We start from the raw sequence: 18,150 nt of genomic DNA, 5'->3' as shown, positions 1-18,150 counted from the left end.
ATATCTGATTTTAATATAACTAAACATTTGGATTAATGAGAATCAATGAGTGGAACAAGACTGAAAGGTCAATAATTACTAGGGATGAATTGACATTTCTTGCTAAGCATCTAAACTTTGCCTCTTGTTTCCAGTTTCAGAAAAACCTTTGCTTTTTCTCAGCAATTGTACTTCTAGGTTGGATTAATTCTGGTCTTAGATCTTGTCATATTCCTTGCCTCCACCTACCCCCACTGCTACCTTAATTTGGATGATAAAATTCCTCATTACTCACAGAGTAATCCAAATTGAAAGTCCTTTAATACCTTGTCTACTGCCAGATAAATTCTGAAGAGTCTCTTTAAGTTAAGAAAGCTCTATTATCTGTCCATCCAGTTTGTATTTCTTCCCTTTCAAATCCACATTAGCACTATGGAGAAATCCAACAGCAATTTAAGTCTGCACATTTATGTATGTAACTAATTCAATTTTTAATATCTCAATCAGAAAGTTTATTTTAAAACCAAATTTCATACTCAATCAACTCCTTCCTTCTTCTTGAATATCAGCATCTATTATTTGTTTTGTTGTTGTTGTTGTTGTTATTTTTTGATGATCACACATCCTCATCCAAGCAAGGTGTCTCTAAGTACTTGCTCAGAAAGATCTGTTCTGAAACTCAGATTTGACATAATGTTTATTGAATATTTTATAGGCTGTGGAGTTTCATACATCTAGTCTTCCTTGATTTTTCTATCAATTCCTTAGAGAAGTATTGTTTGTCTCATTTACAGATGAGAAAACTAAGGCCTAGACACATTAAGAAAACTCTTGTATTAGTTAGAAGGCTAGGTGTATTAGTAAATATATTTATTGGTTATACATAATAGAAGCCAACACTGGTTATTTAAACAAAAAAGTTGGAATGTATTGAAAAGATAATAGTGCTTCTCCTTAGGAGTTAAGGAACTGAACTCCAGGAAGGATGGGAAACCAGCCAACTCTGGAAAACAGCGCTCCCAGAGTTCATGATCCTTTCCCCATTGCTCTGCCATTAGTGTGACACATTCCCAGGAGACTGTTCTCTTAGTTCAGATTCTCAAGACAGAGATCTGATTGGCTCAATTGTTTATGTCCAAGAAGCCATAGCAGAAGCATAGTTGCCATAGGCTCATCCTTGTAGTAGTGGTAGATTTTTCCAATGACAAGTGGTTTTGTGGATGCCTGAATAAATGTCCTCTCCTATCACACAACTAATATGGCAAAGACAGGATTTAAACTCAGGTTTGACTTCAAGGCCAGTATTTTTCTTCTCCAAAAGGGATGTTGGATGGAGAATCACATACTGTGGCTCGTAATAAAGACAATCTGCCTTTCTTTTCAAGGTTCCTCCACATTAGGCAACCCCGACACAACATCCTGATCCTTCCATTAGTGCGTCTGTCTTGAACTCTGATGCTACAGTGGGCACATCCCGGCTCCTCTCTGTCCACCTGGTTTCTGTGTCATGTGGCCTGGCTTCTCATTCTGCTCATGTTTGTCACATCTGTTCACCTAGCATGACCTAACTCACAGACTGTACCCCATCTTCTACCTGTACAGTAGATCATCATTGCTGATGCCAAGCACTTACCATGAGCATTGCTGAGAGCTCTGTATCGCATTTAACTTTTCTAAAAACTCTGTTGTTGCCCTTTTGGAGGCTTATTTTCCAATATTTTATTATGAAAATACATACTTAAGGGGAAAGTTGAAAGAACTATATAGTGAACACTCATATAGTCACCCAAAAGATTCTTTAAGTATCATTTTACCATAGTTGCTTTGTCATATTTCTATCTATTCACCAATCCATCTTTTGGATGATTGCAAAGCTGTTGCTTCTTGTTCTTATTTTTATGCTGAGGAAACAAACCAAGACAGGTGACATGACCTGCCCAAGGTCACTCATGAGGAAGTGATTGGGCTGGGACTTAACACGGGCAGTCTGACTTCCCAAACCACCTTCTCTTTTTTGTTGGTTTTGTTTTTGAGACAAAGTCTCGCTCTGTCACCCAGGCTGGAGTGCAATGGCACAATTTCAGCTCACTGCAACTGTCACCTCCTGGGTTCAAGCGATTCTCCTGCCTCAGCCTCCTGAGTAGCTGGGACTGCAGGCGTGCACCACCACACCGGCTAATTTTTGTTCTTTTAGTAGAGAAGGTGTTTTGCCATGTTGGCCAGGCTGGTCTCAAACTCCTGACCTCAGATGATCCGCCTGCCTCAGCCTCCCAAAGTGCTGGGATTACAGGAGTGAGTCACCGCTCCTGGCCCAAACCACCTTCTTAACCACCAAGCAGCTTTGTCTCCTCTGGAAAGGGAGAAGGAAAGACTCACCGAAGTTGAGGTAGTGGCAGAGCAATGTTTAGTGCCCAAGTCATCTGATTCTCAAGCTCCCATAATTTGTATTACATTGAGCCACAAAAAATAGTCCACCTTCCAAGTAGTAGTGTTCCTTTGTTCCCCCAAAGATCAACAGTTTTGGTATTTTACAATCTACCTCAGATCTCTGAAAAATTTGATTTTTGACACAGATGATTTCATAAAATGAATGAACTCTTTTTTCCTTCTCAATATTTAAAAATAATTTATGAAAATGACAGACTGAGAAATTACCATTTTGGATAACTTTTTGCAATGTTCGGAGGACTTTCACATATGTTATCTTATTTGAGCTTCATGAGTAGCAGCGGGTCTATAAGACAGGTGGGCTGGATGTCTTAACCACAGTGAACAGCTATAAACCTAGGGCAAAGCGAGGAGCTCAAAGTCACATGATGCCAAGAGCAAAGTTGGGCCTTAGTTAAAAACTTATTCTCTTTCAAGTGCTGATAGACATTCTGGAAGCTTTGAGAGGCTAAATAAATACTAGTTAGTAAATTAAGCTTGGCAAGCTGAGATGGGGACCACTGAGATCTGGATATTTTGTGGGATAACTTAGTGGCTAAAGATCTGGGCTCTGGAGTCACTGCCTGGAATGACTTTGGGCAGCTCCTCTTTCCTATGCCTCAGTTTCTTCATCTGTGAAATGAGAATAATTGCAGAACCTCCTCATAGTGTGATGTGAAGGTGAATGAGGTAATGCATGGGAAGGGTTAGGTTCTTGGTCTCTTATAAAAATGTGCCATTGCTCTTCTTCTGCTTCCTCCCCAGGAGCCCTTTCTTCTGTGTTAAATGGGCCCCTCTATAATCTATGGGTATAGTTTTATTTTTTCTCCAGGGGTTGGTTTAGAAACTCTTGGTAGGAGATGGTAGACAGCAACCTTTCAGGAGGTGACATTTTATTAGTCTAGGAAACATGCCGATTTTGCTCAGGAATTTTCATCTAAGTGGCTGTAAATAGCCTATGTCTTTTGAGATTGCACTGGCATGTTATTTAGATATGATCATCAGCACATGATATCTGAAATAGAGAATTCTGTATAAGTGGTTTCCTAATTCATGAAGTTCAGAAGAAATAGCACAGAGTGAGGACAGCAGAGGTAAACATGCCTGCAGAAACCTTCCTCTTGGCACGCATGGCAAATACTATAATCCTAGTCTCTCAGCCAATGAGGCATTTAAACAGACACAGAAAAATCATTAAAGAGGATTTCAGAAGGGTGTGTTCACCTGGACAGATTGCACTCTATGCTGGCAGTGCAGGGTTTCTACCTGAACTGCTCTCCAGGAATCATCTTCATCGGAATCATGGGAGCATTTGTTAAAAGAAAGATTCCTGAACCTACTGATTCAAAAATGCTTTGAGTATGGTGATGTCTGAACCTACAGTTTTCCATGAGATTTTTAGATATACTAATGTTTGAGAACCACTTCTATCAATAGCATAATTTTGTAAGATTCAAAATGCTAGCTGTAAAGAGTTAATTTAGATCAAATGTAAATTTTCGTATGACCTGCTCACAATTCCAGCCCTCTGAAATCAACAATGACAAGAACCCTTGGACATTTTCAAGCTCAGCCCTTAAGAGGCTTATCTTACAGAGAAGAGGAATAATTTCTGTAACCATATCCCAAAGTAGGTGAGATGGGCGCCTAGGTGCACAGCTGCCTTTTTGAAGAAGCAGCGTAGGAAACATGTACCCTCCAATGATTGGGAAACAAAAAAGCTGGAGTCCACCTTATTACAACAGCTGGCTAATATCATACTGTGAACTCGCTGAGCACCTGCTTTATAAGTGTTCATTTTCTATTTTTAATTTTTGCATCAACCTTGTGAGGTTGTTGGTGTGTTTACCCCCACTATACAGATGAGGCTGTTGAGGCTAAGAAAAGTCAAGTATTTTGCCCAAGGTCATATTGCTAATTAATAGAAGTAGGTCAGATTCCAGGGTTGTGCTTTGAATCAGGGGTTGGTAAACCATCTGGCCCACTGCCTGTTTTTGTATGGCTTGCAAGCTAAAAAGAAGATATTTACATTTTTAAATTATTTGAAAAAAATTGAAAGGAGAATAATATTTTGCGACAAGTGTAAATTATATAAAATTCATGACAAGTGTAAATTATATAAAATTCAAATTTCTATGTCCATATATTTAGTTTTATTGGAACACAGCCGTGTCCATCATCTATGTATTGTTTATGGCTGTTTTCATATGACATAGCAGAGCTGAGTAGTTGTGATAGTGACCTTATGCTCTGGAAAGCCTAAAATATTTGGTAAATAGCCAATTACAGAAAATAAGTGCCAACACCTGCTTTAAACCATTATGCCAGCATTTCTCAAACTTCATTCCAGTTCTACTTCGTGATTCTCGCCACCTTTTCATACCATCTGGAACATTAACTGTGTAACATTTTTCTTTAGATCAAATAATTTTCCTTAAATAAATTTATTTTATAAAGAAACAGAAATGAAAGCGAAAACCAGTACCAATTGCAAGAAATAGAAAACACCTGTAAAAATAAATACAGTATACCGAGAACAATGTATTTATGTTAGATTTCAGCGAAATAGCTGGAATGGACAATGCCGGTGTTGCTTCATTTCCCTGCAGATTCCCTGACCATTTCTGTGTAAGCCATCAGACTTCCAGTGATGAACCTGCAACATTTTTGGAGGGCTAAGCACAATAAATTGGAGGTGCCTGAGAATCCAAGTTCCACTGTGGATAGCTCTAACCAATAAATGGTGGGTATGGGAGTATCCATACTCCACCTTCCTACCCTCTTGTCTGGGATGATTCTGAGGCATATGTTTTACACCATTTCCCAATGCTTCCCTGTGAGATTAAGTTTCAGTGGCTTAATAATACACATCTTATTGACTGTGTCTCATTCTGTTTTTTATATTATTATTCTCCTATCAGTGTACTGGCACCTGCCAAATTATGTGCATTTAGTCCTTATCATAAGATCTGCTTCTTGGGGTACCAACTAAGACAACAGTGTCTCTAGCAAAAAAAAAAAAAAAAAAAAAAAAAAAAAAATTGTGAGCTTGAAACCTATTCTTCTTTATTATAAAAGAGAGATTAGAAAATAATAAGAGGGTTTTCATAAACTAGCACCTATTTGAGTTCTTTTCATCAACATAAACAACTGTGACTAAAGTAGAAAATGAAAACAGAGCACATTTTTCACCGTATGATCTGATGAGTACTTAATGCTCTAGACCTACTACCTAATACCGTATTGTTTCTCCAGTGGGATGTAAACCACACTTGGAGAATTGCTGTTTTGCCACAGTGGTTCTCAAAGAGTGGTCCCTGAACCACCAGCAGCAGTCATATCCGTGAATTTGTTAAAATGCAGATTCTCATTCTAAATCTACTGTATCAGACACTTGGGAATGGGGTCCAGCATTTTTGTTTTTACAAGCCTCCAGGTGATTCTTACGCATGCCTAAACTTGAGAACCAAAATAGTTCTGTTCTCATTGCGTTCCTGGATTTCATCAGAATTCATAATCATCTAAGATTTATTTCTTTCCCTCAAACGTGACTGACTGCAGGCTTTCTGGCCTCTAAGCCTCCCACTGAGGTGGATCCTGTCGCTTGCCAAGGCACACAGATCAATAATTGGACAGCACAGATGATTGAAATGATCTACCTCACAGTGAGTCTCAAACTTCTCCTGAGCCTTGCACCCATTTCTCTTCTGGAGCCACAAAGACAAGGCTAATTCCTTCTCTAATTATCAAGTAGAACTTTCAGATTATGCCATGCTATTTATTCTCAGATACTTGCTGATCATGTACTATATCTCTTTTCTCAGAATTTGTGGTCAAAAGCAGCTGAAATGTTAATCAAGTGATACCAAAAGCACATAAACTGAATCTTCTCTTTTTTTTTTCCCACAAAATTCTCAGATTCACACTTAATTCATTCTGATTTCTTGGGATCTTATCATATTCTTTGCTGAAAAATAATCTCCGCCTTTGAAAAAAAAATACCTGATTTATAGAAACACTCTACATATATCCCATTCAGTACTACATGAAATGGAAGTCCATGTTACCTCTTTATTTTCCCTGTACCCCATTTTTTTTTTTTAGATGAAGTCTCACTCTGTTTCACAGGCCGGAGTATAGTGGTGTGATCTCAGCTCACTGCAACCTCCGCCTCCCGGGTTCAAGTGATTCTTCTGCCTCAGCCTCCTGAGTAGCTGGGATAACAGGTGCCCTCCACCATGCCCAGCTAATTTTTAGTAGAGATGGGGTATTTTTAGTAGAGACGGGGTTTCACCATGTTGATCAGGCTGATCTCAAACTCCCAACCTTGTGATCCTCCCTCCTTGGCCTCCCAAAGTGCTGGGATTACAGGCATGAGCCACTGCACCCAGCCCATTTTTTTAACAAAGGTAGATTGGATATGCCTCTTGAATATCCTTTCACTGGTTAAGGGCTGTTCTATATATCAGTTTTTTTGACACAGGTGCTAAACTTACCAGCTGTGAAATGTTTATTTACCCAGCTGAGAAATGTGCATTTACTTTGAAAAAAGTTAAAAACCCTTTGCATTCTAATTATACATATCAGTATGGGTGTATTTCAATTACAATAGAATTGGCTTCCATATTGGATATTAAGTTATGGAAATGAAATGGCTAGAAACTTTTTATTTAGGATTAAATCCTTCTAAATGACTTAGTTCAAATGGCATTTTTACTACCAGCAGTAAAGTGATCCAACATGTGGAACACAGGCTTTTCTTTTCTTAATAGTTTGTACACATTTTCGCCTGTACACTGCAATTTAGAGCTCTAGATAAACAATATAGTCTTTTGGTGAGGGACTAATTTATAGGCAGAAATTCTTTTAAAGAGAATGTATCAGCTGATTAAGGTTAAAAAAATTGCCAAGACAGCATCCTATAAATTCTGAATGTTTCCCAGAAAACAAAATCCAAGTAAATAGTCAAGGAGAGGATTTTTCTTCCATTTGGTGAGAGTATTTTCTCTGTTGCAAGTTTTCAGATGATTCGATAATTTTTTTCATACTGAAGGTCAAGAGAGTTTGGGGTACTAGGAAATCACAATTATCATAGAATTTATAAGATTGAGCGTTGCTTGCTTGTGTGATCCTGGTGGGACTGTGTGTTTTAGTGCATATGGCGGGTAGTATATTAGAGCAGTGAGGTGAGAAAGCCAACAGCAAGCCTTTGGACAGGTAATTCTTATCCAATATCTAGTCTTACACATTTCTCTTACTTTTATTCTACCTGATCAGTGGATGGAACCTATTTGAGACATTCTACAAGTTTCCTGTAACTTTAGAGAAGTTCCAATTACTTGACATTTCTCCCTGGGGTTCATCGTCTGCCGCATTCCATTCTGCAATTGGGAAAATTGAGATCATGAATAGTGAACAGACTTGCCTAAGAATAGGACAATGAGTTAGTAGCACGGTCAGGTGGAGGGCCTAGTTCCAGTAACTCCCTCTCCAGTAGGCCATAATCAATTATTGCATTATGTCAGGCTCCCACCCTTGATTTGGCTGTTAACATAAATAATGTTTTACTTACTCCTGACACTTGTCCCAAAAAAAGGGTATTGGCTATGTCCTTTGATGTAGAAATTTAACCCGTGTAGCCATACTCTATTTAAAAACGTGGTCAATCCAAGCATAGTTATGCATGAATATCCATCCATGCAACCAAAACCAGAGAAAACAAAACAAAGCACAGCAAAGCAAGCTGAGACTATGACACAGCTCCAGGTTGGCAGATGTTGGCACTGTACCAAACTACATCGATATTTCATTCCAGTAGGTGGGGACTATCTACAAGTGAACCTTGTGCTCACACTTCTTATAATAGAGATGCAACTACACACCTTCTGTTAACCATTAACAACTGTTCCACAGCAATATTTCGGAGAATTCTGAATCAAAAACAAGGGTAAAGATGGGATGCACTTACCTTTTGGATTTGCCCTTAAAACTTGTAAAGCCAGAAAACCTAGGATTAGATAGAATTGGTATTGAGTGGCTTTAATAAAATAAGCTCTTCCTCCTCCTCCTAGTCTTATAAAGAAAACTCAGATTCTGAATATATCCATCAAGAAAAAGAAGCTCAAGGGAATCTAATAGAGATTTTGTTGCTGCAATTTTACTTTTATGATGGATAAAATGTTCTGAGTAATTCCAGTGGTTTAAGCTTGTCCTTCATGGTCATGAGAGACTATTGAAACATGGATTTTTACCTCACATGGTAAAAGTGTTTGTTTGATTCCTCACCCATCCCTTTTCCAGAACTTGCCAAGCTCTTTCTCTGACGATCTATGACTGTTTCTCTGAAGGGGATTAGTATGGAGGGTATCATTTCTTGTCCCTTAGCCCAGGTGATAGGGTACAGGGTGACTGTCATTAAAACACACTCACACCCCACATGCATACACACCAGGTATTAATGGATTTGAATTGGCAGAATTTTTAGAAGTGACTCAACTTGTACCTGAACATAGGAGATGTTCTGGGTTGATTGTGTTTTTAATTAGTAAGGCAGTGTTTTGTGAAGAAGCCAGAAATATAAGTATGCAAGATAAAAGCACTGGTTCCTTCCACATCCCCCTCACCCTATGCAATCTTCCCAGCAAGAGATGTTCCTATAATCATGGCTCTGATTAGTTCTCCCTAGTGAGCCCTGCAGAAAATAGTGGAGCATAATCAATTAATCAAATTAGGATAGGTACTAATCATCAACTCCTCCTTCCTCTGTTCCTTTCTCTCTGACAAAATACATGCATCTCACTGGTTTGTTAAAAGGCAATCATTTTAAATTTGCTCATTGGGTTTCAGTGTACAGAATCTAATAATGTATACGCTATGAATATATAAGATTTTCCTTGTGCTGTAACATTTTCATATGCAGTTTTAATGATATGAACTTTAGGTTTTAATGGCTTTTAAAGCTGAAACTATCCATCTTTTATTCCTTTTAATCTGTAAAACAATACAATATTGATTATATTGTATATTACTCAGGATTCATTTGCTTGCTGACTGGAACACAACTCGAACTGGCTTAAGGAGGAAAAAAGAATTTGTTGGCTCTAGTAATTAGGACATTCAAGTGTAAAATTATCTTAAGACACTGCTGGATCTTAAGCCTCAAATTATACAGGCAGGACAGTGACATTCCCTGTGTTGCATCTCGGATTTCCTTTGGGTTAGTTTTCTTCTCAGACAAGCTCCTCCCATAGAGTGGTAATGATGGCCACCATCAGCTTCAAAGTCTCTGACAACACCAGGGAAAAGAGAGATTCTTTCTGGCAAAAATTCTAGGCCTGGCTTTCCCTGGTCCAGCCAGTAACCTAAGGGATTCTTGTTGCCAGGAATGGACCATTCTGATTGACCAGCCCTGCTTATGTGTTCATTACTGAAGCTAGGGATTGAAGTGGGGAAGGGGTGTTTCCAGTAAGGAAAAGCAAGACACTATTCTCAAGGAAAGATGAAATAGATGGATGGATAGCAGAAAATTATAGTAAATGTTCTTTTCATCAGGATACTCTCTTGCTCCAGTGAAAGGAAGTATAATAAGATGACAAGAATGATGTAAGCTAAACCTGGAGTTTTGGAATTCACAGCCCTGAATTCTATCCCCAGATTAGTCAAGTGCTAGCTGTGTATGACTTTGGCAAGTCAATTAACCTCTCTGATCCTCATTCTCTTCATCTATAGGATGGAGGTTGGACTCAGAGGTTGGAGGTAGAGAAAAAGGGCAATGTCTGGCACTTATTAACACTTAGTAAAGGGTAACTAATTAAGATATAATGCTTTTGCTATTCTTTAAATTACAATATTATATTCTGGGATGGTCCATATATTACCTCCCAGTGTGAAAATAAAAACTCCTAAGTCTCAGTTTCCTCATTCACTAAAATAATGAACTACTTAGTTGAATCAATAAATATCTATGATGAGGACACAATCTACTAGGCATTTTTCTAGGGCACTGAGGATATCACAATAATCAAGACAGTGTCCTATGCCCTTTTGAAATGTGTATTCTAGTGAGCGAGACAGATCACAAATAAAAAAGCAATTGACTATATGTATATATAATACATATACTGGGAAGAAAAAATAGAACAGAGAAAGAGGATAGACATTTTTAGAAAATGGGGTGTGAAATTGTAGTTAGGTGTTGAGAGAAGACCTGTCTGAGGAAGTGGTATTTGAGCAGCACCCCTAAGGAAGTGAGGGGGTAATCTACATGGTCACATTCCAGGGAAAAGAGGCAAAGTGAAAAGGCCCTGAGGTGGGAGTTTACAGTGATGGCCCCCAAAAGTAGCAAAACCAGTGAAATGGTGGGCAGGGAAGGGGAGGGGCATGGCTACAGTTGAGTTTGGAGAAGAGCTGGGGCCAGATCGTATAAGGTCTGGTTAGCTATGATAAGGAATTTGGATTCTATTCTAAGTGTGATAGGAAGCCACTAGAATTTTAGACAAGCAAGAAATGACCTGACTTACATTTTAAAAATATCATTCTGGCAGGAGACAAATTAGGGGTGGGGGTGAGTATTTCAGAGAAACAATTTGGTGCCTTGGACCCAGGTGCTGGGTCCAGAGGTGATCAGAAGAGTCAGGTGAAGGAATAATTTTCTTTCTTTCTTTTCCTTTTTTGTTTTCTTTCTTTTTTCTTGAGACAGGGTCTCACTTTGCCACCCAGGCTGGAGTGTAGTAGCATAATCATCACTCACAGCAACCTTGACCTGGGCTCGGGAGATCCTCCTACCTCACACGCCCACCCCCCAGGTATCTGAGACTGCAGGCATATGTCACCAGACCCAGCTAATTTTTTGTAGAGATGGGGTTTTGCCGTGTTTCCCAGGCTGGTCTCAAACTCCTGGGCTCAAGCAATCCACTCGCCTGGGCCTCCCAAACTGTTGGGATTACAGCGTGAGCCACTTCCCCCGGCCAGGAATCATTTTCAAAATAGAAAGAATGAGTTTGCTGATGTTTTGGTCTTAGGGTGTGAGAAGAAGTTTTTTCTGTCTGAATCACTGGGTAAATGGTGGGCTATTTACTGAGATGGAGAACACTAGGGGAGAGCAGGCTTTTGTGCTAGAAATGAGAAAGGAAGAGTTTAGTTTGAAATGCTTTTTAATCATCCATCTTGAGATGCTGGATGGGCACTGTCTATGTCTAGGAAAGACTCAATGTAGGGATAAAATTTTGGGAGTCTACAGTGAATAGTATTGCAATTGTACTGTATTTTCAGCCACCAGATGGATGTGATCATCTCAGAAAAAAATTTAGATAGATGAGGAAAGAGGATTTAGCCCCATCACTTCAATAGTTAGGGCTTTGTACTTGTATATTTCCAACAAAATATTATTCTAGATTCAAAATGTGAAACAGATAGATGTGGACAGAGCTTCTTTACTTCATATTAGGAAATGGGGCTTGGAGTCCTGCAGGTGGAGCCTTCCCCATGCCTGCCCCAGGCCCAGAAATGTCCATGAGAGCTCATATTGTCAGAGGCTCTAAGAAACAAACATTGAAAAACACAGAGAGTCTAGGTCTTTCCAGATCTAGTGATTGGTCATTCTCTTCCTGGCTGCCAACCACATCTGTTTAACTCACCCTGGCCAAGGTATCTAAGGGCCCAGGCTGAGTTTCATGGTTCTGTTATGTAGATAAACAGATTTCCAGTTTCTTCTTGATAAGATTCAATTAGAAAACTAGCAGAAAGAACTATAGAATATCAGAGCTAGCAGTGAACTCAGAGATTATTTTTTTCCAATCTCTTCTCTTTACTGAGAAGTGAATGATGATGCTCAGAAGGAAAAGGACTTCCTCCTGGTGACCCTGGAAGAAACAGTTTGGCCCTGCCCCTACATTCATCGATTCATCATGCTGTGGAACAGATGTGATGAAGACAAAGAAATTATTTGCAAAAATGGAACTGAACAATTAGTTAAGAAGGTTGATTTTTGTGGAGATCAGTGACTGCCCATCCATTACAGACTACAAGGTCATCTGAGAATCTGTGATGGAGGAACTTTGGTAATTTGAAAGTTAACTCTCCTCAATTGGGAATTCTTAGCCTGTAGTTCCTGGATAAGCCTGGAGTTACTGGATTCCTGAGTTCAAGGAAGCATGGACTCTCTAGATAGTGTGCATATGGTGTATGCATATCTATTTTTTGGGGGGCAGACCATTCTCAAGAGTTTACTAGATTCTCAAAGAAATTTGTGATTTCCTACCCTCAAAATGGTTTAAACATTTATTACTTTTTTTTTAATCTTCATAGGAAACAAAATGATTGACCAGCTTAGGCAATGTACTGTTTTAATCATAATGAATGTAGCTACCTATTTTCACTAGTTACTGTCCTAATGTAGATGATAAAAAAAGCCACGTTTCTGGGAAAAACAAAAAGAGCAATAAACAGAGCAAAAAGAAGCATCCATATGTTTTAGTCAACAAGCAATCAGTAGGATGTAAGTAAACCTTTTGTGACACTTGGCTATACCGTACCTCAATATGCCAAAAGCTTTTTGCTACAGTATTTTTTATTAAATATTTCTACAAAACAAGTCATAATAGGAAGCAATAATTATTTGACCTTTTTTTTTAAAAAAAGGACTTGTATTTTTCAGTGTTACTTTCATTTTTAACATCTTTTTAATTCCACATTGTAGGACCCTGTGGGCACTGAAATCCAGCTCACTCATGCTTATTTCCTGTAATGGACAAACTTGATGCTAATGTGAGGTATGTTACCTTTCTGTACATATTGTGCTGTGAACTGTGAACATTTCTGCTATGAAGCCTCTAAAAATCCGTTGTTATAGAGTTATAAAGTTAGTGGATGTGGATTTTCTTTGATGTTTCATATACAATCATGTCTATGGTACTGTTTGATTATTAGTATTTTATCATTTTTGCTTAAGTGAAAAATGTAATATGGCTGTAAATGTTTCCAGTTTCCTATACTAAAAGTCTGCATTATGGAGATGCTGTTTGAAAACAGATTATTCATCTCTGTAATAGGAAGAAGATGTATTTAAATGGGGGTAAACATAGCTTAAGAATATCTATCTGTACATCTAAACTTGAGACAAATTCACATTGCTTTTTATAGCAGGTTCTAGTTTGTCCACTTCTTTTCTTAACTAGATTATCATATTATGTGACATAATGGTTGCATGGTATAGTTACACAAAGCTAAATGGTTTTTGTTTCATTTTGATTTGTTTTCCTGAATTTTCTGCAAACCTTGGATATGAAATAATACTCTGACTCCTAGGGAAGATTTTTTCTTTTTTTTCGAAAAGGCTTGCTTTATTTGGCACAATCAAATAGTACAAAGAAAAATGTATTCAATAAGGCTTAAATGTTATGAATTGGCATTTGAGGCTGAGAAATATCCATAGATATCAGTAGCTGGACTACATCCTAAAAAATTCATTGTTGCTGTAATCATAGAAACTGTTTTTCATTCACTTGAGACCCATAGAAAAGTATATTTCAGGCATAGATCAGGGCCTTGTGCCTCTGTGTTTAAAGTAGTAGAAAACTATGACAAAAGGAGCTGTCAAATATCTTGACAGAAACTCTAATGTAATATGACTTGAGTTGCCAAGATGTACTATCACCCCAACCAGGGAATTCCTTGAAGGTAGAATGTATCTCATGGTCCCTGGCAAAATCCCTGGCACATGGTGTTTAATAAAGAGATGTTGATCAGTTTGTCATTGCTGTACTATATATATTTCAAATAAAGTTGTTATTTCCCAGAAGTACTGACTTGGTGCAGAGTCTTAGAACTTTAACATAGATTATTTGGGCTGTTGCCAGGTCTTTCATTTTCCTCTAAAAGTTTGTGAAATTATTCGCCCAGAGAAAGCAGAGTGAAATGCAGAGAATCTCGATTTTATTTTTGTTAATTAAAAAACCAGAGTGAAGAATATCATGGTGACACATTATGAAATTGTTTTAAATTTCAGCACTGTATCAAACTGGATCAGTTGGTTAAAATACACTTCTGGGGGAATAATTCAGATTTTATGATCCTTAATGTTTCTAGCTTTTAAACATTTGTTTATAGCAGCATTAGATTCTAACGGCAGAACACAATTTGATTAAATGGACATTAGCCATCTTCCTGGGTGCTGTGGAACAATAGTGCAGGATACAAGATGATATCACGCCCCAGAATCTTGTCTCTGGATCATCCTCTCTGTCAGTTTTCTAACCAGATCTCTTCAACATATGTTCCTCCTCATCTACTCCCCCTCTCTATACACAGTATTAATAACAGGCAAATCCCACAGACTTTCCACTCATGTCCTCTCAGTACAGCCTCTGAGTGTCCATACTAAAAGATGTTTGTAGCCTCACATTTACCAACTTAGGATGTATGCATTGTTAGGAATATATAAGAAATTTAGATTGTATACCAACAACATTTTTATTTTAAAATTAAATGTTTATTTTGAGTTTACCTTCTGATGATGATTAATACTATTTTGACACTTATAATAGTGAAAAATATTTCCTTCTATGATGAATTTATTTAAAACGTAAAAGTGGCCGGGCACAGTGGCTCAAGCCTGTAATCCCAGCACTTTGGGAGGCCGAGGCGGGTGGATCACGAGGTCAAGAGATCGAGACCATCCTGGCCAACATGGTGAAACCCCGCCTCTACTGAAAATACAAAAATTAGCTGGGCGTGGTGGCATGCGCCTGTAGTCCCAGCTACTCGGAAGGCTGAGACAGGAGAATTGCTTGAACTCGGGAGGCGGAGGTTGCAGTGAGCCAAAATTGTGACACTGCACTCCAGCCTGGTGCCTGGCGACAGAGCAAGACTCCGTCTCAAAAAAAAAAAAAAGAAAAGAAAAGAAAACAAAGAAAAAAAACTGAAACGTAAAAGTAACTTTATTTTTTAAAATATTTTACATTTTTATATTGATTAATAGAGGATTGTTTAAAAAAATCACAAAGATATTATGCAAATGACTAAAGTCTAGAAACCTATGTCCTAGGTGTAATTAGCTAGAGTAAATTTTATCATTTTAAAAGCATTAGCCAGAAATTCTTCTTTGGTAAGGGATGTCCCCACTTGGAAAAGTATCTACATAAGGTGAGAACTGAAAGGCCTGGGTTTCTAGCCCAGGAGAAGAATCCTTACACTTGCTCTGAAGATAGAAGAAAATGAATGGAAAAGGGAGGAGTTTGGAGGAGAGACAATTCAGAGAAGGAGAATCTGGGCTCTGTTTGGAAAGGGGCAAAACATTAGTTGTAAGGGACTTTGAGAGTACAATCGCATATCTTTTTGTTTTTTCTTTAATGTGGTGTGTTTGCTGACCTCTCTGAGGACCCAGTCCTTCAGGAAAAGTTTTTAGCTTGGCTGTGAATTGGTGTTGAATGTTTCTTTTGTTGAATGTGTGAGTTCAGCATGGGCTAATAGCTGATATTATCCCATTTAATTTTTAAAACAGTCCTACAAAATACATATCATTATTATCCCTATTTTACAATGTGCGATAACTAAGACACAGAAGGTTAAATAACTTGCTCAAGGTCATAGGACTGCACTGCCTTTTCTTATATAATAAATATTTTATTTCAATATGTATGTGCATGTGTGTGTGCGTGTGTGGGTATATGTATACATTGCTGAGATGTCTGACGTTCCTGTCTTGATAAATGGTTTGGAAGAGAAGATGCTCGTGTGAGAATGAACACTCAAAGGAACAGGATGGCAGGAGACTATAAATGACCTAGGGAGATTTCAGAAATCTGAGAGAAGGCTTTAGACTTCCACAAGCTATAGAATTGAAGGGCTCCAGTCAATTTTCCCCAGATGTCAAGAGACAGAGAAGTCCTAGTTGACATTTTCTATTAAGTAAAATGTCTTACAGTTAAATATTTTGTTCAGCCATACTGATCGCTTCATTTTTTGTTTGTTTGACGTAGTTTAATTGAGTTTTCTAATTCAGCTTGGTCCTTGCTACTATGTGTCTGTCAGCATCCTTGGCAAAAAACATCAGAAACTAACTCTGGCTAACATAATTAAAGGTAATTTGGGAGTAGCTATAGTGTACAAGCTCAAAAAATTGCTAAGAAAAATGCTGGAGGATTAGGATTAGACATAAAAAAGAACTTTGGGAGTTCCAGAAAAGTTATAAAATTGAATAATGGCCAACCACAGGAAGAAGTTGTCAGAAGATTGTCTTTATTGATTTATTATACATTAATTAAGCACCTACACTTTGTGTCAGAAAGAGGGAGACAATTTCCTTGGCTTAAGGATCTCAGTGTAGCTAGACGACAGTCATTGAAATAGAGTATTTAATATGATAAGAGAATTCTAATAGTTAGATACATACAATGAGCTATGTTCTCTGTGAACTATAAGGTAAGACTAAAGAGCAGTCATACTAGATCTTGATTTTAGACATATGAGAAGCATTATAAGCATTTTCCTCACAAGAGTCGCCATGGCAGAGAAAGCAGTCGACATAGGATGGATTGAATCTTGATGAAAAGCTGGTAGTGAATCAGACCCTAGTTGGGGAGGCAAGTTCCTGATGAGTCCTGTCTCTTGGTAAATAGAGTCAGTCAACTTGGCAGTCAACAGGCGGCTCTTTCTAGGCAATCTGACACCCACCTTGTCTGTTTCATTGGTCTGTTTTTCCTCCTCAAGGTTCTGGAGGAGGCAGCCGCACTTTTTTTTTTTTTTTTTGAAGAGTTGAAGAAAGAAAAATGGAAATAGTGGCTTTGGTGATTTTGCAGCCGATACTCTGTAGAACATCTTCGGTTTGCATTTGGGGAATAAGCCTTGCTGGTGCCTTACCGTGCTTAATACAACCCTAAAACACTTAATGCCTGGCCAGGCGCGGTGGCTCACGCCTGTAATCCCAGCACTTTGGGAGGCCGAAGCAGGCGGATCACAAGGTCAAGAGATCGAGCCTATCCTGGCCAACATGGTGACAGGGTTCTGTCTCTACTAAAAATACAAAAATTAGCCAGACATGGTGGCATGCGCCTGTAGTCCCAGCTACTTACTCGGGAGGCTGAGAGAGGAGAATTGCTTGAACCCAAGAGGCGGAGGTTGCAGTGAGCCGAGATCGCGCCATTGCACTCCAGCCTGGCAACAGAGCGAGACTCCGTCTCAAAAAAACAAAACAAAACAAAACAAAAACCACTTAGTGCCTGACTTCAGAGACAGCCATGCTTTTTTATTTTGTTTAACTACCAGATTCTCCCACTGATATGTGGTTTTCCTCAGTTGAAGTGTGATCCCTAAATGAAGCTCAGGTTTCTGTCTCTTTTTTCTTGCTGTTTATTACAATTTGAAAGTTTCTGCTTTCTAAGAAATTTTTTCAGTCAATTTTTATTTTAAGTTCCAGAGAGTACAAGTTTCAGGCAGGAGATAAATAGGTGAAGGGAAGTCCATATGTATATAAACCTGCACTTTGAAGTTTCTCAAGATAATGACTCCAGACATTGAGCAGAGGAAAAGTTTATTTTATATCTTGGTTCTTTTAAACTGTGGCTTCCTCCCACCCTTGACTCACCTGCCTGCCCATGTGCTCGCTACACTCTTGTTTGGCTGCCCCTGCAGTCCCTGGGGCTTCTCCTTCTTTAATAAGAACACCCTCATTTAAGAATCTGCTTCTTCTCTACAAAATAACTGTTGTGCTTTCTTATTGATGTTTCTCATTAGCAACTAAAAAAGCAT

At 38.5% G+C, this 18,150-nt stretch overlaps 1 protein-coding gene across 4 annotated transcripts in view; it reads left to right on the top strand.

Annotated features, from left to right (window-relative positions):
* HTR4 (5-hydroxytryptamine receptor 4) overlaps positions 1 to 18,150 on the top strand; it is a 196,735-nt gene that overhangs the window by 4,739 nt on the left and 173,846 nt on the right. For 3 of the 4 annotated variants that reach the window (XM_064366497.1, XM_064366498.1, XM_064366496.1), the window contains exons 1-2: positions 5,093 to 5,149; positions 13,103 to 13,175. In XM_064366497.1, coding sequence (XP_064222567.1) covers positions 13,150 to 13,175 — 26 coding nt within the window. In that variant the 5' untranslated portion in view covers positions 5,093 to 5,149; positions 13,103 to 13,149. Of the gene's footprint in view, positions 1 to 5,092; positions 5,150 to 13,102; positions 13,176 to 18,150 lie in introns of those variants that run through there. The other variant, XM_012455135.2, reaches the window with a different exon arrangement.

Source organism: Aotus nancymaae, unplaced genomic scaffold, assembly GCF_030222135.1.
Source record: "Aotus nancymaae isolate 86718 unplaced genomic scaffold, 86718_ANA_hifiasm-v0.15.2.pri h1tg000064l_1, whole genome shotgun sequence".
NCBI classification, from domain to species: Eukaryota; Metazoa; Chordata; class Mammalia; order Primates; family Aotidae; genus Aotus; species Aotus nancymaae.
The sequence above is the reverse complement of the archived record's forward strand: the minus strand, read 5'-3'. Positions and strand labels throughout refer to the sequence as shown.